Source organism: Chelmon rostratus, chromosome 6 (assembly GCF_017976325.1).
Source record: "Chelmon rostratus isolate fCheRos1 chromosome 6, fCheRos1.pri, whole genome shotgun sequence".
NCBI classification, from domain to species: domain Eukaryota; kingdom Metazoa; phylum Chordata; class Actinopteri; order Chaetodontiformes; family Chaetodontidae; genus Chelmon; species Chelmon rostratus.
The window spans coordinates 17,530,592-17,553,647 of NC_055663.1; the positions used below are offsets into that span (position 1 = coordinate 17,530,592).

Here is a 23,056-nt window from a genome sequence, read left to right on the forward strand (position 1 = left end):
GTGATCAGCTTTACAGGAATCACCACCACACTTTCTCCAACAACAGCTGTTTTCAATGCCACAGCTGTTTGCGTAGTTACCCCGAAAACTCAGGTTCCACCGAGATTTGAACTCGGATCGCTGGATTCAGAGTCCAGAGTGCTAACCATTACACCATGGAACCATATGGCTCCCAAGCACATTGAAAACACACACAGAGACACACGCACACACACATACACACACACTCCACCGATCTCTAGTCTTCGTGGTTTACCATCAGTGATTGTATTTTCAGTGATTTCACTAATGTGGAAGCGTCATAAAGTCAAAGAACCCATCTACTCACTTGTCCTTGGTTTCATTTCCTCACATTTACGGCCACGCTGTCTGCCCTCTGGTGGCCAATAGGAGGAACATCAACGTTTCAGAAAACATTTCCTTTTTCCATCCTTGTTTTGTTTCAGTTCTCTTATTTCAGATAACTGTGCGAGAGAGTTTCAGAGAGACTAATGTGAACGTCCATTTTACTGAATGGCCACTGTGAAGCTCTTTGAACCGCAATCAAAGGCTGCAGCCTGGACAGGCAGGCTTGCCCTGAGAGTGATACTAGTCTACTAGCATGACTAAATCTTCAATCAAATATAATAATATTTGATAAAAGCTACGATGAAGAGTCTGTCCCCCATTCTTCAGGAAAGATGACGACATCTCAGTGAATTAATCAGTGTCTAAATGGATCTTGTCTGTCTCAAAGAGGAAATACTAATTTCTGGAGACCTCAGCAGGAAACAGGTGTCCTCCTCCATGCACTCACCTCTTTAATTACACTGATACGGGCCAAATCCTTTGTCCATATAATAAATGTTGCAGACTTACTTTGTTAAAGGGCTTATTCGTGTGTTAAGGTACATTTATATCTGTATTTGGGTGCAGATATAGAAGAAGTGAAAATAATCGGCCTGGCTGGGGTGAATACTGATTACGCATTAAGAATGGAAAGTAAAGAACCAGCTCTGGACTGATGGATCCTCACAGTTCCTGTAGCAGGACGTGACCGCAATAAAGATCTGCAGCTGAGCTCCGCTATGGACTTACCCACAGCAGAGTGCAGTCAAATGGTTCATGTTTAAATAAAAGCACTATTACACAGAGCACTGATTAAATTCCTTGTGGCAGTGTTTCATACTAACTTAAACAGGGGTGGTCACGTACAAGTCATCTTAAAAATGTTTAACGTTCACTTCATTTTGGCTCACCTCACCTACCAGACTGGCTCTTGATGTCAGACTGAAGTGAAAGTGACAGCTCATCCAGCAGCAGTGTGGTCGGCATCCAGGTGCGGCCTCTTGAGAATAAACCAAAGGTGCAACTCTGTCAGAGCATTTAGAGGTATAGCCTCTTCCCGGTGGCAGCCTCTGTGAAAAACTGCTTCGGCTAAAAGATATGGCTGACAGGCTGACTGCAGCAGAGAGGATAATGCCTAAGGCCGGCATTAGTAAGAGAGAGTCCACGCATTTCTTCTTTGCCCCTGCTATATTTTACAACATCATAATTATCTGCTGCACCTATTCTGCATGAACCTACTGAAGGATATTTTTACATGAAAGTTTGTTTGCTCCAGGTTTATTCAGATAGTATTTCTCTTGTATGTCTTTGTCTTAGTTATGGTTGAATTTTTATTTTATTTATTTTATTTTTTATATTCTTACTTGTTGCTTTGTACATTTTAATATACTGTAAGTCACACTGAGTTAATCAATTGAATGAGCGATAAAAATAAAATTACCTTGCCTTGTTGCTCACAAGTTTTCCATATGGGTTGAATACAGTCTTTTTTTTAACTTACATCCTCCCTGTACTTTGTAATCCAGAAGACTTGCCAGTTGCATAGAATTTTAACTAGTGTAGGGTATGCAAATAGGGAATTAATTAAGTTTAAATATGCAACAAACTCTCTATAACTTAAGTATTCAACTCATCACGCTGACATTGGAATAGAAATCAGAGAAAAACTGTGTTTTGTTCCAACTGTCAGTATTCATTTTAGATCTAAAATGTAAATGTGTAAGAAAGGAAACATTAGTTTCTCTGAGGCAGTTGATGCTGCTGCATTAGAAATGATGGAATACAGGTGTGTACAGATGTGGATGTGTCAGTAAGAATCTGGTAATCCTTGGTGCAGAGGAAGGGAAAACACGTTTACAATTATATATGGATACTATCCATATTGCTCTAGAATGGCTGAAAAATGAGCCAAGAAATTTAAAAAAAAAGTGTTGCTTTCTCTGTCACAGTGAGTCGGCTGAAAGGCAGCGCCAGCTCCCAGCAGCAGTAATCATACCTGCTTCAGCACCTTTTTAGTAGGATGTCTTGCTGGGAGGCATTTGATTTTCAAACAGTTTGAACTTTTCACCTTTCAGTATCTGCCCTGCTCTCAATCTGCCGTCTATAATAAGTTCAATAAAGTCTCTGTTTTGTTGCTGTCTTTAACTCTGCAACCTCTGAGCTGTGAGGAATACCATAAATTATTTCTGTGTCGAGAGGATAGTCAACAAGCTGCACAATCAAAACCTCTCTCGAGTGCCCCCCCTTGCTGCCGCGTGACCTCGTCTTTTCCTGCTTCTCTCTCTTTCTAGCCCCCTTGAAGTACTCACTTGTATTTGGTCCATTAAGTTTCTGACTCACTGGCTGCGTTTCCTTTCAGTGGGGCATCACTCAGGTCTTGTTGGCTGTCAGGAGGGCAGCGTGTCCATCATCGGTGGAGCTCAGGAAACCTGTTTCTCACTGCTGAGAAGCAACCAGAACTCATCTACTGTAGTGAACTGGTTCACTGGTGCAGCTTGTCCCGGTCTTCATAATGTGACAGTCGTCCCGTTTCAGTTTAGAAAATTGTCTTACTAATTAGCTACTATTTCTATTTCTAAAATAACTAGTTACTAAGAGTAACTTAGCACCTCTAAAATTCTTCTCTTTGCTGACCCCTAGTGGTTTAATTCTCACCTTGCTGCAGTGATGTACAGGTGTACTCCAGGACCCTGTGACATCACTGTTGGTGTGGTTACTCTCTTTCAATGAGAGAGGGCAGGGAAATCCTGCCTGTCAGTCTCCTGTTAAAGTTTTAATACTCCTTATTTTAATTTAAATAAATGTCAGTTAAGTCACCATCTATCGCACAATGCTGAGCGTATGGCTCATTAATGAAAGTGTTAGAGTGTTATAGACTGGATGTCTGGTCAACATTGCTGGAAAAAATCTTGTATTTACTTACTGCAAATGCAAACTTTCCTAGTGCTGCAGCTTCACATTAAAAGCACTGACCTGGTGAAACATGAGTTGACTTTTATTATGAAGTAGTCACAGGAAATGCAATGTGTTTGTCAGTGAGATCGACACTGGCCCCTATTGTTTATCAAAAATGCATCTATAAAACAAGACAAGGGTCATTGTTTTGACAGCGGATCAGTTTGCATCAGCTGCAGGCAGAAATGGAACCAGAAGGAGCAGCCACAGTGAGCTGCAGGCGACAGGCTGCACACCTCCAACTTCTCAGCAAGGTCACTCAAGGACTCAAGCTGTGTGCAGCATAAAACCAGATCAGTGTTCCCCACAGAATGATGGAAAAGGGCGAATTACTGCCTGACTTCTTTATCATATATTTTGTTTTTCTGCCCCCAGAATTATGTGACCTGTAGTATTAAACCACATTGCTTTACTACTAACTACAGGTGTCTCCAAATCAACCAGGACTTAAATCTTTGAGATTACCATTTTAGGTTACTATTCAAATTATGCAAAAGACAGTGGCAAATTCCCACACACTGTCAACACTAAGATGATTAAAAATTCAACATCTGTCCTGTCAAGGATGCAGTGGTGGAAGTAGTATTCAGATTCTTTAAGTGAAAACAGTAGTACTACTGTGTAGAAATAAATGCCCCCTGCTATACTTTTATGGTACATATTATTGGATTGGTGCAATAATATGTAATCAGGTTTATTGTGTTGAAGCTCCTCAAGGTGATCATTTTTAAAAACTTTACAACTTTTAATATATAAAGTATATAAGTAGTGAATTCATCTTCTGTCTGTCTTCTGTCTATCTGTCCAGGATATTGACCTGACTGAAACAGGTTTCTGGTGGCAGAATAGGCTTTTAATTTGAAACTTAAATACCAAAACAACAAGCAGCTTTGATATGACAGCAACTGGGAAATAGGACCTTCCTCAGAGGAAAAAGAGTCACATAAAATATGATCCACTGTCACCACACTGGTCAAAGATGGCATAATGTCCAGCACTAATGAAATGCTGTCTGGGCATCGATTGTCAACATGTTATTGCTTCTACAGAGGGTGAAATGGAATTCACATAGTGAATGAATAAATTCAGTTCAATATATAAATAAGGTAATAAGCCTGATACAAACATAAAATATTTTTGAATTTGACTTTTTTCATATTTTCTCTTTGTAAATACTGCACAGGGTATTTGTGGGTCGGATGAAACCTTATTTTCAATTTACAATCTGACAGAGAGAGAGAGAGAGAGAGAGAGAGAGAGAGAGAACATTTTAAATAACTTCAAAACGCTTCACAAAATGACACTGATCATCTCACAAGAAGATAAATTGTGTGTTATCTACATCAGTGGGTATCCATTATCAGATCATGCTCATCTTTTTTTTTAATTCTAGTGTCACATTGATAAAAATTCACCATCACTAATATAAATTATTAAATAAAACAATTAGCTTTAGAAATACAAAACAGAAAAGGTCAAAGCAATCCCTTCTTAACATTTTAAAAAATGTAAACCAAGACATTTGCAAGAGAAAAAAAAATGCTTTTACATAGAAAACAACACAAAATCTGATCACTTGATCAGTGTGGGCAAAGAAATCCAAACTTGAAACCTACTGTATGTGTGTATCTCTTAGTAATGCAACAATGCAGGAACACTGGTGACTTGAACGCATCTCCAGATACACAGGCCCTCATTTACACTGCAACTTAAAAGAAGCTCTTGAGTTACAGACAGGGATCACCTCAGTATTAACTGTGTGGTCATTGCTGATAACGGTGAATAAAAGACCATTACACTATTTGACTATTTATCCATGCTTTATCACACTTGGTTCACTCTCAGCTGGGCTTCCATGTTGAACACTAAGAACAGAGAGTTCTCTACTTTTGGACTTCTCTTCACCTCAAAGCAGATGATCATAATCACTTCATGTCAGCTGTGCTGTGATCTGCAGCTGCTGCACACAGCGACAATTCATAAACTCTCGTGTCAAGGTTGTTATACCTTCCTTCCTGTGGAGAAAATCACTTCTGTTTAGGGGACATTATAAACACTTGGCTGCCCTTGAATAGTAAAGCGATATCATGGGCTAAAGATGAGCGTGAAGATAGCTCTCTCCCTGTAAATAATCTGTCCACCCAATCCCTGTATGCTGCCCTTTGGAACTATTATGTTCCACTTCAGGAGGTCCATAAAGAGGCCGGGCAGCAGTTTGAGTGATCAGTTCTGTAAGAAAATAAAATGGGTGAATGGTCGCTGGTGTGTGGGACACTCTTTCCCTCCCCTCCTTCCGTCAGGGCCACAGAAAGAGTGTCAGTGAGGGGGCCAAAGAGAGCAGGGTCCAGAAGAGCTGTGGCTGTCCCTCCATCTCAACACCTCAGTATCTAATTGAACACACACGGAGACAGAGGGAGGGCTGTTGGTTGAGGGTTGGCTGAACGTTGCCTGGATGCCAGCACGCTGTCAGAGCCGGACGGAGGGTGCGCCCTCTAGAGCAGGGAGCTGGGGCTTTCTGGGGGTGGAGGGGGTGTGTGCGTGGGGCTGTGACGCATGGGGAGTATGTCATAGTGGCTGGGGATGTGGCTGCTGCGGGGAAGGTCATAGGGGCTCTGGGAGAAGCCGGTGGCCATTCCATTGGGTCCCTGCAGGACGCTCACCGTTGGCTCTGTGGTAGTTATGGGAGACAGGGAAGGAAAAAGTAGGAGAGGTATGTGAGAAATACTGAAGAGTAACAGGCACAGGCTGAGGAGAAAGGGGAAATGAGAGGTGCATGCAATAGAGAGGCAGCTCACATTTCCTCTCATCAAGGCTTACAAAGTCTGCACAGGCTCACACCGGGGGATATGAGCAGAGAGGCCATAAGCTGCAGGACCCTGCTGAGCTCCACACACCAGAGCAACAACGCACTCACCAACATCATAGACATTCCTGCTTGCACTGCCCAGGAGGGTGGCAGTGCCTCCAAAGGGCACTTCACGGTGGGAGGGGGACTTCATCTCCACATAGCTGCTCTCTGTGTGCTTGCAAGCCAGCCCTGGAGGGTCTCTAATGGTGGCATATGGATTCTCACTATTCAGGGAGCAGGAGCTGTTGCTGCACATGGAGCCCTTGATGTAATCTGCAGTAGCCACGAGACAAGGACATGTTCAGCATCAACAAAGATGATAAGCTTGTCACTGACTTATAGGATGGGTATTAATGGTAGAGTCTGATATTACCACTAAAATTCAAATCTACATCAGAGTGTGGCCTGGAGAATGGCAATGAAAATCGTTGCCATTCTGAGGAAGTTGTACTTCTTTTAGTCTCCGACAGGTGACTAATGACGGTATATAGTAATCAGAGTACAAAGGGGAGAGACTGGAAGGCTCATCTCATCCATAACAGTCTCATCAGTCTGATAAGAGGCCTCATTAGAGACCGCAGCAAAGCTCCTTCAGACCACTCTTCACACCCCTGGGTCCCTCACACTCACCACCGACTGCACAGTGTGGGAGACAAAATGACGTATCGGGCACTGAGCCACAGAGAGCAATTACCGTTGGAACAAAACCTCAGCCCACCATGATCTTGTCCAAAGAGAGTTTTCACATAAATCGCGGAGAATATAAGGATATGGGTTTTTTCGGTCAGAGAAATGGAAGTCTCAGAGGGGAATAGAAACCAAATGGGGAAATTGATACGCAGGCTGTTGAGCATAAAAGAGTTTTGTAACATTGGTGCTGGTGAAGCTGAACAGGATTCCACATGCAGTGTGTCTACACACACACACACAAACACACACACACACACACACACACACACACACACACACACTGTTAATACAATGAATTATTTACCTTTTCTGGAACCCCTCTGTGTCTGTGTCTCCCCCTGTTGAACATCTGTAACAAATGTCAAAACATCAAAGTCAAATATCGCATGTGAACTCCCCCGTGTGTGAAGGTTGACAGGTTATATCTCATTAAGGTGCGATGCAGTATGTCTTTTTTAGGAGAATATGAGGGACGTGAAAGTGAGGAGTAACTGAATGTTTCACCCGCTTGCCGTCACAAATCCCCTGAGGCTTACAAGCTTACATAATCAACTGTGGCCATAATGGGATATTTGCCAAACAATAACACATCACGAAGAGGAGACAAGCCTGTTTAAGGCTCTCTTACTTCAGCACATCAGGATGAACATCCAAGACTTTTTTCTTTTTGAGAGGGACTTTGACTTTTAAATCAAGCATGACAAGGAATGGATCATAGATATTTAGACTGTTGCACGGTGCGTTGCAGTGATGAGCCTGTAGTCAGTACACAAGCATAGCTGTCATACCGACAATAGAGTGTTTACAGTCAGTTTGCACGATGTATAAAATATATAATCTCAGTAACTCTCAACCTCTCCACCCATTTAGCATTTATAAAGACAGCATAAACATTTAATAAATGATTTATAACACTTTACAATGTAGCTGTAAGCAGATCTGGGTATTTTTGAGAGTTTATTAATGTACAGGATTTGACAGCAATTCTTTTTATTATTATTACATTAACTAGCCATTTATTAGATGTGCTGCTAATACATGCTAATAGGGGGTATTTCAAGCAGCGATTTAAGCTATTATTGAGTCGTGCTTAATTTTCTGTAATTCACAGGCCAAGAGTGCAGTATTTGACCCAGTATAGGCCATCATAGATAAATGTGCCACAGGGGGATGTGAAAGAGGACTAACGAGCTCACAGTGACCCCTACTCACTCCGACAGCGCTGCTTTCTCTGTCCCACCTGCATATCTTATCAAAATCAGAGCAAAGGTTATGCCTAACAAGAAACCCCAGGTTCATCGTCATTCACAGCAGGGTAGCTGTGTCCAGGCTGGGTCCTATATGAGGTTTGTAATGACACTTTGCCCTTGAGGTCTACAAAGTCCAAAAACTCAGGATGTGTGTAGTGTGTTGCGGTAGGAGAGAGGAAAACTGACCTATGTCATTGAGGTTGCAATAGGCTCTCCACTCTGAGCCATTTCTGCTTTTCAGGGTGCTTGACTGTGAAAGGAAGAGCACAGTTCGGTGTTTTCTTTTATACTGCAGCGTGGTACTGGGAAGTTGAATTTGATGTGAATGTGCATGGAGAGCGGCCATACTTTGAGGGTCAGAGTGCCATCCAGGTTGCTGGAGATGGTTGAGACAACATTACACTGGGCCACGGTGTGGTAACTGGGGTTGGAGAAGCACTGGCCACTGCTGCTGCTGCTTTGGCTCTGATTGACCTCAGCAGCACTTGTCCTCATTGCTACAGTACTGCCACACTCTGAGGGTCAAACAGCAGGTTTGAAAAAGTATTATGGTGTTAATATACCAATAAGTGTTAATATGCATGAAGATTTTAACATGTATGTCTGTTTTTGTGCACAAGAAATCAAGCTTAATCACAATAAATGTCTAGTTGATGGACAAGTATGCAGCATTAGAGCTGTAACTAACTATTGCTTTCATTATCTATTTATTCTGGAACCAGGAATTTTTGGGTATTTTTCCTTGATAAATGACCGAAGTGAGCAATGTCAAAATAGCTGCCAATTCTTTATTTTTTTTTCCGCATTTAGCATTTGTCCATAGCAAGCAAATATTTTGAGTGATCTCTAAAATAACTTACCAGACAGGGAATAGTCAGTGTTGGTGATATGCATCGCCTGTGAGTAGGACACACTGGGCTGGATCTCATGCCCCTTGTCCCTCTGCCTCTGTCTGTACCACACAAACAGACTGAGCATGGCCATGATGATGAGGAGGAGAAAGATGATGCCCATGACAGCCCCTGCCGACTGGCGCTCCGAGCCTTGTGCCGGGCTAATCTTGGTGTACGGGTTCAGCTCCTCCATCATCAGAGCTGCTACAGACAAAGCACAGAAAGTGGGTTGTTTGAGCACTGTGTACACATCTGCGTTTGAATGATGATACAGTGGAGAGCCTCGATCATCCCGATCACCTCTCACCTTGATCACAACGGATGCCTTTATATCCAGGGCTGCAGTAGCACGTTCCAGTCACATAGTCACAGGTAGCATTGTTCAGGCACTCACACAGCTGCTGGCAACCGTATCCAAATGTACCAGCAGGACACTCTGAATGGGAGAGAGGCGCATTACTAAATCCATCAAAATTAAAGCACTTAGAGAGTAGGAGCCAAAGTGTTTATAGAACACACATACACACACATGCATACACAACCGCACTCATCCACAGGGTAATTTTGCTCAGAGCTAAAGCGTGTTGGGCCTACTCAACTCTGCTCACAGCTCGTCCCAATGAAGCCTGTTCGGCAAGCACACTGGCCAGTGATGTGGTCACAGTCTGCGCCGTTTTGGCAACGACAGACTTCAGAGCAGTCCCTGCCGTAGAACCCTGAAGGACAGCCTGGGACAGAGATGTATAAAACGTTGGGGTGGGATGGGTGGAGAAAACAAAGAGAGGGGGAGACAACGTAAAAAGTCAAGGTCATATCGCAGAGGAACAAGAAAATCAATAACATTCAATGTCTCTGCAGCATACTTAATAAGGGACAATGTGAATGAATGGAAATGAAAATTTCCTGCTTCAGCAGAAAACCTGGTTATGGTGTTAACATAACACAGAGGGGGAAATAAAGGACGGGACAACTGGAAATAGTAAGAACCTATATGACAACAAAGGAAGAAAAACATTTAAAATAAATGTAATTTCTATGCAAAAGAGCAGGAGCATGACACAAGACTGAATAAAACCCTCGGGGTGATAGATAATGAAATTCAAATTAATGGAGTGATGTTGATGCACTGTCCCAGGGTGAATGACTGGAATGTATAATTAGCAAGTTAATGAAGTGACCATCAGTGTCTCTAAACAAACTGTAAATGAAAAACCATCATCATCCAGGAGCTCTGTTGTCCCTAAATAAATGCTTTCGCACTCTTCGTCTGCTGCAAGTCTGTTGCACTGCCAGTAGATGCCACTGTGTGTCCGCTAACTGGATGGGAGAGACTCACGTTGTGTGCAGTAGAGTCCGGTCCAGCCGGGGCTGCACCTGCACTCCCCATCGTAGGCACTGCACTGGGCTCCGTTGTGACAGTTACACGAGTTGAGACAATCAGGGCCCCAGTGCCCAGAGGGACAGGCTGCAGACGCCAGAGACACAATCAAGCTCATGGTCACACACCCTCCCACACAAACTCTATGTCCTTTGCATGCATACAGGAAGCACATAATACACATGTTTGAGGAAATGCTTAAATACTCTCCACACATAGAAATATTGTTAGAATCTTAACAAAAATCTTTGCAGAAAATCCAGCGTGGTCTTTACCTTCCACAAGCCCATAATATGTAATATATGAGTTTGTATGTGTCAGGTTGAGTAACGCAAAGTAAAGCACTGGTAACGATACATCTATCTGATCATAAATTATTTTTACTTTAAGTAGTTAATGCAATAAAAAAACACACATCAATTTCCGATGGCAGGATGGCTCAAATCTCTGCTAACGATCTTTGGCCTACAGAGCTGTAAATCAAAGAGCATAATGTATTACAACAATCATTTAAGCAAGCTATCTGTTCAACATAAGCTTGGGCTGAGGGGTGTACTTGGAATGTGCAGGGTCATGAAAATGATGAATGTGCATGAAGGTAAATGTGAGAATGGACACAGGCGATGAGAGGAGGAAATCAGTGAAAATAAGTTAAACTCTGGATGAAGGAGATAAGCCATACCCTGAGAGCAATCCTCTCCTATCCAACCAGGAAAGCATTGGCAGGAGCCATCAATGGGGTTGCAGGTGCCGTTGTTTGTACAGAGGCAGATTTCGGCGCAGGCCCTCCCGTACCTGCCGCTTGGACAGACTGCAAAACAGAACCCCCCCCCAAAAAAACATCATTTTACAAAACAGACCTGATCTGCATATTACCACTGACATGCAAAGACGAGTGAAATCCATTAACATCATGACACCAAACTTGGACACATTACTGTGAGCACATTTATAAAAACAAACTCAGTGTGTGAAAGGTTGTGTAAACATATTCCTCTAATGGATGATATTGTTCTATCTGAGTGGACATGAAGTGATCTGTTTAAACAAAAGGAGGAGTCAATCACTGCCTCCAGTGGCACAACTGCCCCATTTCCACTCACAAGGGTGGAATGAGTGATGTGCCACAGAATTAAAATAGACCATGTACACAGACCACTGTATACATTTTTTATGAAATTAATATTTCAATGCTCGCCGGCACTCTTCAATAAAAGATGTCATCTCCAATGAAACCTCCATTGTGTTTTCTTGTTGGGCCATGAGACAAATTGAACCAAGGTGTATCTAACAGGGATCAGGGAGCTGCAGCGGCAGCAGATACATCAAAGGTCTCATATAAAGAGAATAGCCCAGCGTTAGAAATATCAGATAAGGTGGCTGGCTGTGAAAGAGATGGGTCTGACTCATTTTCATGTGGGGTGTTTTTAATGATTACATTTCAACTGGCTTTCCACTCTTCTTGAGAGCTCTTTCAAGCTCCTTCAAGCAGGTTGTCATTAGGCCATGAGGACTCCCCCATACTGCTGCTGCTGGGGATTCAAGCCCCAGTGTGCCGGGAGAGCTTCATTAGGGGACTGTTTGCTGGACAGAGGACAATTGAGGACGCTAACGGGGTTCAACAAGAGGAGAATGTGCATGTTGTTGGTCACCTTAGTCGCTCACAGCCCAACGCCTGCTCACCAGTAATTACAGTCCGACAAATTAGGACGCGATCTGGTTTCTTCTCTTTCTTCTTCCTTCAGCTAACTTATTAAACTTTTATTTCTAAGACATTGCTCTAAGCCATGAAAGAGAATTCAAAAATCCTTTCCTTTCTGTAATTTATAAAAAGAAAGGTAAATTATTAGAAGTAAAACCTACAGTACATTTGTATGTAGATGTCTTCGCTCAACATGGTGATGGAGAGCAGACACTTTATAGCCAGCGAGGAACCACTGACACACACGGGACGATTAGCATTTAGCTATTGAGTGAGGAGACAAAAATTTTAACTCGCACCCTTTGTTAATATGTTTCCTTTAACATGTTCGTTGTAATATACCTAATCATGGTTAATAGATTTCTTTTAAACCCAATTCTGATATTGTCAACACATTACATGGTAATTACAAATATTATTAGACATAGACATAGACACAGATATAGACACAGATGCTAAAATTACTCACAATTTCAAAGTGCAACACCCTTATCAAACACATCTAAGGCTAAAGTAAGCAACTGTAGGGAAGCAACACACAGGCTGCAAACTTTTCTCTGACAAGATCTTCCTATGTGATTCAAACAACATCTTGGAGGCAACACACAAAGAGAAAAGTTTGCCTGGGCGCCTTCAAATTAAATTTAACAAGACGTGCACGTACGTTGCTTCTTTGTCTGTTTGCAGTGGTAATTTACATGCAGCAAAATAAGGCAGAGGGACAGCAACATCTACTTGATGTATTCTTTGTCTTAAAAAAATGTCTCTCAGCAATATTCAGGATGCTGTTGAAGGTTGACTTTTTTTCCCCTTTTCGGTCTGTGGTGCACTGATAATAGCCATTATATAAAGTTTCAGGGCTAAGATGTCAGTGGGAGTGACAGCAAATCATCCGTTGATCTTATTAGAGCCAGCAAGGACTGTAGGTAAACACACAGGTGTCTTTACAAAACGCTGTGACAGAGGGAGTTTATTATATGACATCTAAATGAACCTTAAATTTTTACGGGATACTGTAGGCATCAACTTTTACTCTCTTATACATGGTTTCACCTTTTATAACCACTGTTATTTCTGAACCATTTAAATACAGATTTTTGTATTTCCTGTCAAGACAAAATGCCAGGACATTTTCAGATATAAACTGTACTTACTACTTCCAGTAGCAATGAGTAAAACTTCACAGTGAATGAATCTGACAGTAAGTGAAACAGCAGGGAAAAGGTCAAAGGGACACAGAAGGCTACTTGCCTTGGTTGCACAGAGAGCCAGAGAAGCCAGACAGGCACTCACAGTGGCCCGTGACATGATGGCACGGCCCGGTGCTGTGCACACACTGCGGACACGACTGGCTGCAGCGGTGCCCGTAGAACCCCGGAGAGCAGACTGCAGCCGGCGGAGCGTGGCAAGGGAGGAGAGGGAATCAGTCGGCATCGTTGGATGGAACAAGAGGTACGTATATAATAATGAAACAGGGCATGACAAGAGTGATCAAGGGAGTACAGAAAAATCAAGGCCGGAAGAATTAAAGCAGAAAAGACGAGGAGAGACAGCAAAGGGAGCGAGAAAGCAGAAAAGTCAGTCTTTATTGTAATCACCCCCATTTCATCTGCTGCCAGAGACAGAATCGTAAAATAGTGAAGAGAATTGTGGAGGTCTGTTTTATGCAAAGTCTTGAGAGCAGCTTGATGATCTATAAATGTCAGGAAATACACAACTGTGCGTAATAACAGATTTTATTGAAAGAATGTGGACCATTAAGAGATATTCAAAAGGTGGTATGAAGGTAATTATACTTACATTTTATACAAAGAGCATTAACTCTGCAGATGCTGCAATTTATGTCAGGAACATGTTTTCATTTCAGTGCAGTTAGAGCTTTTAAAATCCATGTGATGTCCTTATTTTCATAGCTGGCAATTTGGGAAGATTTCTACTCAATTGTTCTCAGGAGAAAATCAGGTATTTTTGAAATAAGAAACCTTTTTAAGAACAGACGAGGCCTTGGTGGCTGTTTGGCAACCGCACAATGTTAAGTTTACCCCATGGGTTTTGGATTTGATGTAAAGCACCAGGTGTGATGCACCTTTATCAGCCTCCGGAGAAGCGTGTAATCCCCCAATTAAAGTTTCAACAGGAAAAACAGCAGGACTGCAGTTATGAGGTTTCCACCTGACGGGAACATTATCTGTGTAAACACTGAATTTGGAGGAGTAATCGTTTCCTCACACAAACACGTGCACACACGCGCACACACACGCGCCCACACACACACATACGCACACACATACCCCCACACAGTGCTTGTTTAATCTCTCAGCTCCCTCACTCAAATTGATGTTTACAGGTTTGTGACTGTGAATTTCGCTCCCAATCAGTGAGCTCATCACTTGAGAGCAGCCTCAGACAGACTCCATTCAGAAACCAGAGCTCGCACTCCCAGTGAGCACGCCCTCTGATGAGCCTTGGGCGAGGACTGTGAGTCTCCCACTGTGAGTTTGTTGTCGAGGACAGGCCCTGGGTGTGAGGAGTATGTGCACTTATACGTGTTTGTATGTGTCTGTGTGTGCCGTAGGTGCACAGACACTGTGATTAAGTGATAGCTGTGATGAAGGGTTTACACTCAAGCAGTTATGACCGTCGACTAGTGCTTCTCCCTAGCTGGCTCACCCTTCAACAACTCTTCAAAGATCAAACCAAGGTCAATACTGTGATGGAGTTTGTTACTGGGCCGCTCTCTGTCTTGTGCAGTTTTTTCTTAAAGGGTTAGAGAAAGGGAGGGTGCTTGGAGAGAAAGGAAAGGAGGCTCACTTCTCTTGCAGGAGGTCCCTCTGTATCCAGGTGCGCACACACATGCGCCGTCCTCTGGAGAGCAGGATCCTCCGTTCTGACAGGAGCAGCTGACTGAACAGTTGGGTCCCCAGAAGCCTTGTGGGCACACGTTATCACAGTGGATTCCTGCAGGCACATTACAATGGCAAATATTCAGCGAACGCACACTAAGAAGGCAAAGACTGGCATGCTGAAATATTCTAAATAGCCTGCCATCTATAAAAACTCATCATCAATGGCCAGATGTCACAATGCCTGATTACAGCGGCTCTGTGGAGGGTTATTCACCCAGCATGGATCCTCGATTGATTTTAGACCCAAATGAAGAAGCTGCAGCTTGGAGTTTTTTCTTCTTTAGTCCAGCCCATCCTTCCAGACTCTGTTTCTCCTTTCCAAATGTATTTTATTTTTGATCTGACTGGGGCTCCCTGCCAGTGCACTGTGTTGATTAACAGGGTTGGGTCTCCGGAGAGGCCGAGCTTGTCTCCCATTCTCTTTCAGCAGAGCCGGGGTAGTGTACAGAGCCGAAGGGAAGTACTCAGGCTACAAGTGCACAGTCTGGAAGTGTCACTGTGTGTTTGGCACTGCTCCAACCAACAAATGCAAAACACTGCATCCACACAAGGCTCCCACTGTGCACATGAATGCATTAGCACGTCCGTCGAAGTGGCGCGTTTTCTCCCAGTGATACCCATGCCTTTAAAAAGGAGCGAAATTGCATGTATTGTACATACACGCGGTTGCATGAAATAAAATGTATTGCTGCAAACACGCAGGCACATACACACAGTTAGAGTCACATATTCACACACACACATGCGCACAAACTCTGCAACCTTTCAAGTGCCAGCCCTTAGTTCGAAGCCTCATTTGAAATTTCCTTTGAGTGAGAATATCTGAGAATGGTGTGGCCATTAAAGCAGCATTAGTGCAGTACCTTTGAATTAAACCTGGACTAAACTCTGGGGATTAATGTTATACAGTAACCAGGGTGCCTTTGGGCTGCAATGGAGGAGTAAAAGAGAGGAAATGTTAGTGCTGATGAGCAGGGGGCATGGTAGCAGTGATTTAGTCAGAAGCCCAGCCATGGACATCAAAAGGAGGGCAAGGCTTGTGCAAGTGTGTTTGAGGTTCTGCTAGGCCACGCAGAAAAAACTGTGACTGCCTTTACTGTCAGAAAATGAATGCGGGCAGAGCATCACACTTTTCAGTCTAATGGTGGCAAACAGAGGGGCTTTGGATGCCTAGTGAGGGAGAAGAAGAAAGAGTGAGAGAAGCCAGAACTGAAGTCTCTTCAAAGGAGGCTTTTCGCTGAGAAGTGCCAGAGGTCCCACTATCCAATTTGTACAGAGCGAGCAAGCAAAGCAAACGTCTCTCTCTCAGTGCACGTAAACACACACTCACGTTACCTGCTCTATGACACGGAATCTCTTCAGAAATAAAAGGTGAAGTCCTATTTAACATGGACTAGCATGAAGCCTCTGCATCAAGTCTCTAGTCCCAGCTCTCTTTTAAATCTCTGTTGGCTGATGTCAGGCTTACGACAGTTCAGCAACAACTGTGTTGGGTCAAAGACGACTCAGCTATTTACATGCACACACACACACACACACACACACACACACACACACTCCTGGAGTCAAGTTTCTTGACAGTTTGCGCAAAAACCCACAATAAAACAAACAGCAAGTTGACAGCAAAGTAGGATGCTATATCAACTCTGGAGCTAGCATGCTTAGCGGTATGACAGAGTTCGCAGCAAAAAATAGCTCCAGTGTTTCTGGAAATAGCCATTTTATTCCATCCCTGACTTAGTCCTGTGACGAATCCCACATCTTCCTCTCTCTAGGTGCTCCTTCCTTCAGAGAGCCCATTGAAAAGTGTCTCTGATTCGAGTATGTATGTATGTGTGTTTGTCTGGCCCACTGGGCTGCACGTTGCCCCCAGCCCTGCACCCCGGTGACTCAATTAAGGCTGACAGATGGTTCAGACCTGTGCAGGATTCAGAGCATGAGAGACCCGTTTTGCCGCCTCCGTTCTTGCAGATAATAAAACCCACATTGTTTCCTAGAATAAATGCCCTAAGCTCAGGAGGCTGAATGGAGTGGGCTGCAGAGAGCTCACAGGCTTGACCTTTCCTGCTGAATCTATTCCCTCCCTGGCTGCACCTCTCCACCCAGGCTCAGAGACCAGGTCCTCAGCTAGCCCCCGTATTTGACATTCAGATGCGACGCTTCATTTTTGAGCATAATGATCCTCACCCTTGCTGTGACATTCACACTTCCCTACCTCCACCTCCTTCCCTGTAAGCAAATGTTAGAGATGACAAGAAACAAAGAGCAGGCGTGTTCACGTGAAACTAAGAATCTGGGTCTAGAGGGGATCAGAGTTCAGACGGAAAGCCTGTGACGACTAAGACATAGTCAATCCTCCGATGAATAAACATGGCAGTTGGTTCAGTCAGATTTCACAGCAACCTGGAACTTTAAATAATTATCAGAGCCAAAAATAAAAATATCATAGTCTGCGCTTCAAACTCCTGAGACCATTCTGGGCCAATTTGATTCCCTTTCAAATATTTGTCTGGTGAGACACTTCAGACTTTGCTTATAACCAATAATGGATGCAATATAAGCATGAGTGGATACCAGCATCCAGTGTGTCAGCCAAGAGCGTTCTTTTGCACACAACGTTTCTCATTCACATACCCTGCCGGTCCAGTGGCAAAACAAATTGAACATTCAATTAACAAACCCTGCTCAGACTTTCTGTAAACATACTGTAAAACACAAACCATGAATGCCCAGGCATATTTTCCTGTTTTGGTAAATAAACAGGTGTGACTAGCATCTGATGTCTCTGATTTTCAGCAGATGAGGGTAAATAAATGCAGTTTAGATTTCAGAGGTTATTTCTGCCTCTTATGTCAGCCTGCTCTAATTACTGAAGCAATACTGACCTGTCCAGCCAGGGTAGCAGCGGCAGTAGCCACTGACTGGATCACAGCCATTAGCATGAGCACAGTCGCAGCGCTCACGGCACTCCAACCCATAGGTGCCATCCTGATAACGACAAACACATCGTTACCAGATGTACAGTGCTCCAGAAGGATCAAGACCCAGTGGATTCTTTGCAGCGCCCTCTTAGTTAAAAGACAGACTTACAGGGCAGGACTCGTGACAGTGCTCTCCCCTCCACCCAGGAGAGCATGTACAGACGCCATCTATAGGGTCACATGCAGCTCCATTGGTACATAAGCACGTCTGATTACAGCCCAGACCCCATGTCCCACTGGAGCAGAGGATGGAGCAGTCCACACCCTGCCAGCCTGGGGTAGAACGGAGCAGAGACACATCAAACATTGTGAGAGAGTTTTTTTAATTTACACAAACAAACAACCAAAATAATGGAAGAGAACAGTGGTTCCCAGCTTGTTGGGTAGTTTAGTTTTTAACAAAGACTTTCTACATTTTGTATGCAAATCTTAAACTATTAACAGAAATGTCAATTAACTCTGACTTGTCTGTCTGGACCTTCACCATGAGTCAGTTATACTGTACCTTCCCTGCAGATGCAGGAGCCGTCGACTGGAGAGCAGGATGCATGATTATGGCAGGAGCAGGTGGACATGCAGCTTGGTCCATATAGACCAGGGGGACACACTGTAGCACAGTCCTCACCCTGAGGTAGAAATAATGCAAAGTCATGAGGCGAAGAATCAGCATGGCACTAAATGCTGACTCTGGCAGACCTAAAATAGGAATAATATAGTCTGAACAGACACGGACAGAAAGACAACGAACGTTTGTTGGCTTACTGCGCTGGTTGCTAAATTGGGGCCCCGACCCATACTAGGGGTTAACAAAGATTCATGGGGGGGGGGGGGGGGGGGGGGGGGCTTCTTGATTTAAAGGGATGTAAGAAAACTTTTTTTTAAAATATACAGTGGGATCTCTTCATTTTTTGTGAAGACAACTAAATGAAATTGTTATCTTTAAAGTTTAGAGCTAATAGAATAATGGCCAAGCATCAGATGAAAGAAAACACTAAATTTGCCAAAAAAGAAGCCTATTAAGTATGTATGATTGTTAAAATAATAATAACAATAAAAAAACATAGCACAGAGAGCAAATTGTATAAAACACCCCTAAAAATCTCCCTGATGCAATATTCAGAGTAAATTATGTGCTAAAAACTCATTCAAATCCCTCTTACACCAACTACCTGCAGGTATTGCGTTCACTATTTGGACTAATTGTTCAGTTGTTATCAGCTGCTGTCATTGTTATGCATTGAATAATAATATCAAATAGCCATAAAACACGTCACTTAGTCAGAGATTGTCAGTTTAGATAGATGATAGAAAATGAGTCCCTTAATGAAAAGGGTTGAGAGCCACCGGCTTACTGAAGTGTTTATCTGCACCACTCATACTGTATCTGTATACAGAAAGAGGAGCAAAGCAACGACAAAACTCAATGGATTTATGAAAGCAACTGAAGTTTAAGAGGAAGAACCACACTTGATCTGCCCAAGCTATTGCCTCTCAGCTTCCAATTATGTACTCTATATTCTGACAGCACCCCCTAACAGCCACGCTTCGCTTTTTGCAACCATGCTCCACCCAGGCTCTCCATCTCATTCTCATGGGGGGTCTCCACTTTCATCCGAGGAGAGACTGGCAGGACTCCAAGCCGGAGAATCCAGACTCTTCCTCCGTCTGTTTCCAACCAAGCTACTACCAAATCTGCCCTTCTGTCCAAACAGCTTTAGTTCATCAATACAATCATTTCTGTTCAAAATAAATGTGCGTTGTGGTTCTTGCTTAGTGAAATGCCTGTTGGAAGATGCATCTATGACTCTATAAAGTGCAAAGTGATGCAGGGATTTTGTAGACAGGACCACCAAGAGCGATTCAATTCCAGGGTGCAGTGAGGCAGTGCTCAAAAGTCTCGCTCACTCGCTCGAAGTCCAGAGTGCAACTCCCCCATTTTGTCCCAAAGGACACAACTGATAGTGTTTGACGATCATGTCCTTGTCCCCTAATTAGCAACTCCTACCGGTTGGCTGAGATGCCTGCGCAGAAGCGTCTTTGATTTGAGGAGAATATTGTAAACCTCCGGGTAAAGTTCTTTGCCGAACCAGCTGGCGACACCGTGTGTATCAGAGGAAGCACATGGCTGCCTACACCCTCCTCAGGCCAGCAGTGGGAGTCAGCAGTAAAATTGACAATACATTGACAAAACCAAACAGGGGAGAAAATAGGGTTAATGCAAAACCCAAACAAATAAACTCTGTGGTGAACTAGGTGGACAGGGAAAAGTCAGGATCCCAGAGACATCCTTGACAAATTGCAGCAGACTCTCAATTAATTCCCTACTATTAATGAGCATGCCAATGGGAGATCGGCAGCCATGCTGGCACAGCCTTTAACTCGCTTACCATTGCATTAGAGTGAACTATCTGATAAAGGACACGGAGCACTCCTTCGCTGTCCTCTGCAGCCTGCTGTCATTAGAATTTCTCTGTTTTAAAAGCTGAGCACAGCCCACCTCCACTAGTTTCGTCCCTCCCTAAGCTGGAGATCACAGCCAGTCTATGGATTCCCACACCCTCCCTTCCAAATCCTGCCTTGAGTGACAGGTGACACAATGATTTAGAGTTCCAATTAGTGGCCCAGAGGAGTCCTGAGTGGCTCTTGCTTCGTTCACCAGAGCACCAGGGGACTGCTGGCTGCTCACTGCTCTCATTATCATTTTGAACTCAGTTTAAACAGGAGGCAGGAGGAGATGTGCCAGCGGACACCAGGGGCAGAACACACATCTTAAAACATCTCTCCTCCCCGTACACCACATAAAAGCGCCTGTCTGTGAATGAAATTTTTATCAATCCGTTGCAATAACCTTTGTTCTACTGGAAATGACAGCTTCCAAACTGCTAACAATAGCAGTTCAGTTACAGTTGTTAAGTGCGGAGAGAAGTTCGACCAGCCAGGGGGGCTGGAGGGGTGGGGGTGGGGAGGTTCAGAGCCTGTCTTCTGAGCACAGGCAATTTACTGGTGACTGGACTCATGGATAAAACGTCATGCAGCCACAAATGACCACATGGATTTTGCTGCATCCATGGCTGCGTCGGATTCCACTTGGGTTCACCCTCATGGTGAGACCAGTGGTTGGTCTGCTCTCAAGAGGAGAAAGGCAGCTCTCTCATTAGTTGACTGATTCATATTCCTTCTGAGCTGTGAAGGATAGAAGTCTGTATGTGGAGAATCATTATTAATACACGGGCTGTCAGTCCATTGCACGAGAGCACCAGGACCTTACATAACTACACAGCCAGAGGCTGTAACCAGACCTGAGCTGCTGAGAGGCAGCCAGGTCGTCCTTGGCCAAGGAAGTAAATTCATACCTATTAGTATCTTAATGTAATTGGAGAGCATTTTTTTTCCAGAAAGCCTCTCGCTGACACAACATTGATCAGCTTGGAACCCATTGAGACTAGATGCAAATGGCACCACTAATTACCAATCAGTCTCACTCCTTAACAGTTCATCTAACTGCTGGAGGAGTGACTGCAGTTTAAAATTCATTCAGCAAGACAGAAAATGAACCTCTGAACCTTTTTGATGAGGCTGGAAAGCCCTGAGAGATAGGAAAATGATTTGTTTTGACCATCTACAAAGGAGGACTGGAATCTGTTTCTAATATATTCGTATTTTAGCCACAGCCATATCATCAGAATCTGTAGACATAGGGGAGAAATGTTACTGTCGGTGCATTCTGCAGATTGCAAGGGACAATGCCTGAATAGGTAACATGTAATCACTTTGTCCCAGTCAAAAAGAGCATGTCCAATTACTAGAACTAAATCAAGCGTGCAGGAGCTCAGTCTGCTCCAACACTTTGCTTGGTTTGCCCCCCAATGGGACTCCAGAACAAAGATGCAGCAGGGAGGCTTAGTCCTATCAGCTGTCTCCTGGGGAAGTGACTTCACCAGCAATCATAGCCTCAATGCCATCATCAACGGCCTTTTAAAAGCCCTGGTGCGTTATAATGATGATGTGACATGCAAAAAGACAAAAAGTTACACACTTACAGGTAAGAGCCATAATCAACACTCTACCTTTATAATTAAACTACTGGTGTTGTCTGCACAGCAGCAGCTTTGTTAAGGGTATCAAAACACTACCATGAGTACTCATTCCACACACACACACACACACACGCACACACACACACACACACACACACACACACGCAAATCCTCCATATGAGGTGTGTCTGTTCCCATCTGACTGCCTCCTTTTCTATCCAGCTCCTGCCCTCTAGGTCTGTTTAATGGATCTGGCAGCCCTTCCCAGCAGCCGCCAAAGAGAACAGGTGGAGCAAATTAAGACACAGTCTGCGGCCCCGCTCGGTAGCTCAATTCACCACAGTGGCCCGCTGTAAGACACAGGCAATTTCCACTGAAATGTAATGTTGGCAGAAATGTACCCTCTTGGTCTCTGTTGCTCTGTAACTTCAGATTGCAAGACAAGAAATACAATGGGAAAACTGATTGAAGTTACCCAACTAATTTGACAGTTGTAGAAGGGGACAATATGGCTCCACAAAAACTATTCAAATGGAAAAGTATATAGGTCAAAGATTCAATTTTCCCCCAATTGGTCTAGGAATGTAGATCTAAGGTTGCTCTCTACTTGTATCTCTAGTGTTATAAGTTAGGCATATCAGCCGTATTTGTAAAATACCCACGAGTGATTATTAATGTCCTGGAACGAAGAATAATTCATTTAGCAAAGAATTTCTGGTGGAGCGATAGAGCACATCCATAATAAGGCAATAATAAAATGCCTCACCTTGCTTCTGCCTGCCTGTGTACAAAAAGCCTCTAAAGTAATACTGGGAGCACTTCCAGAACATTACGACCACAATGACGCAAACATTTTACTACGGCCACAAATAACATGAAATAATAAATCAAAGCAACAACCTTCACAAGTAAGTCTCATACACTACAAGGATGAACTATTTCACAGCATGTGGCAGAGTGTATACGCATGTAGTAAGTATGACAAAGATTACAAGGAGCAAGGTTACAATGACAATTAACCTATGGAGGTTTTATTAAAAATTCATGTAACCATGAGCGTAATTACAAGTTGGCATCCCATAATTATAG

General features: G+C 43.5%; 1 protein-coding gene and 1 non-coding gene across 2 annotated transcripts in view; both read right to left on the reverse strand.

Moving 5' to 3' along the window:
* Positions 1 to 91: 91 nt before the first annotated feature.
* On the reverse strand, positions 92 to 163 carry trnaq-cug. Its single transcript has one exon. It is a non-coding gene; the product is annotated as a tRNA-Gln (tRNA).
* A 5,611-nt stretch (positions 164 to 5,774) lies between these two features.
* The window catches only part of megf11 (multiple EGF-like-domains 11), a 47,934-nt gene continuing 30,652 nt past the window's right edge, over positions 5,775 to 23,056 (reverse strand). The window contains exons 8-21 of the mRNA XM_041938661.1: positions 18,436 to 18,556; positions 18,040 to 18,203; positions 17,835 to 17,937; positions 14,855 to 15,001; positions 13,295 to 13,429; positions 11,024 to 11,152; positions 10,300 to 10,428; positions 9,563 to 9,691; positions 9,271 to 9,399; positions 8,931 to 9,167; positions 8,419 to 8,567; positions 8,257 to 8,320; positions 6,197 to 6,403; positions 5,775 to 5,950 (exon numbers count right to left, since the gene is read on the reverse strand). Coding sequence (XP_041794595.1) covers positions 5,775 to 5,950; positions 6,197 to 6,403; positions 8,257 to 8,320; positions 8,419 to 8,567; positions 8,931 to 9,167; positions 9,271 to 9,399; positions 9,563 to 9,691; positions 10,300 to 10,428; positions 11,024 to 11,152; positions 13,295 to 13,429; positions 14,855 to 15,001; positions 17,835 to 17,937; positions 18,040 to 18,203; positions 18,436 to 18,556 — 2,019 coding nt within the window. The remainder of the gene's footprint in view (positions 5,951 to 6,196; positions 6,404 to 8,256; positions 8,321 to 8,418; positions 8,568 to 8,930; positions 9,168 to 9,270; positions 9,400 to 9,562; positions 9,692 to 10,299; positions 10,429 to 11,023; positions 11,153 to 13,294; positions 13,430 to 14,854; positions 15,002 to 17,834; positions 17,938 to 18,039; positions 18,204 to 18,435; positions 18,557 to 23,056) is intronic.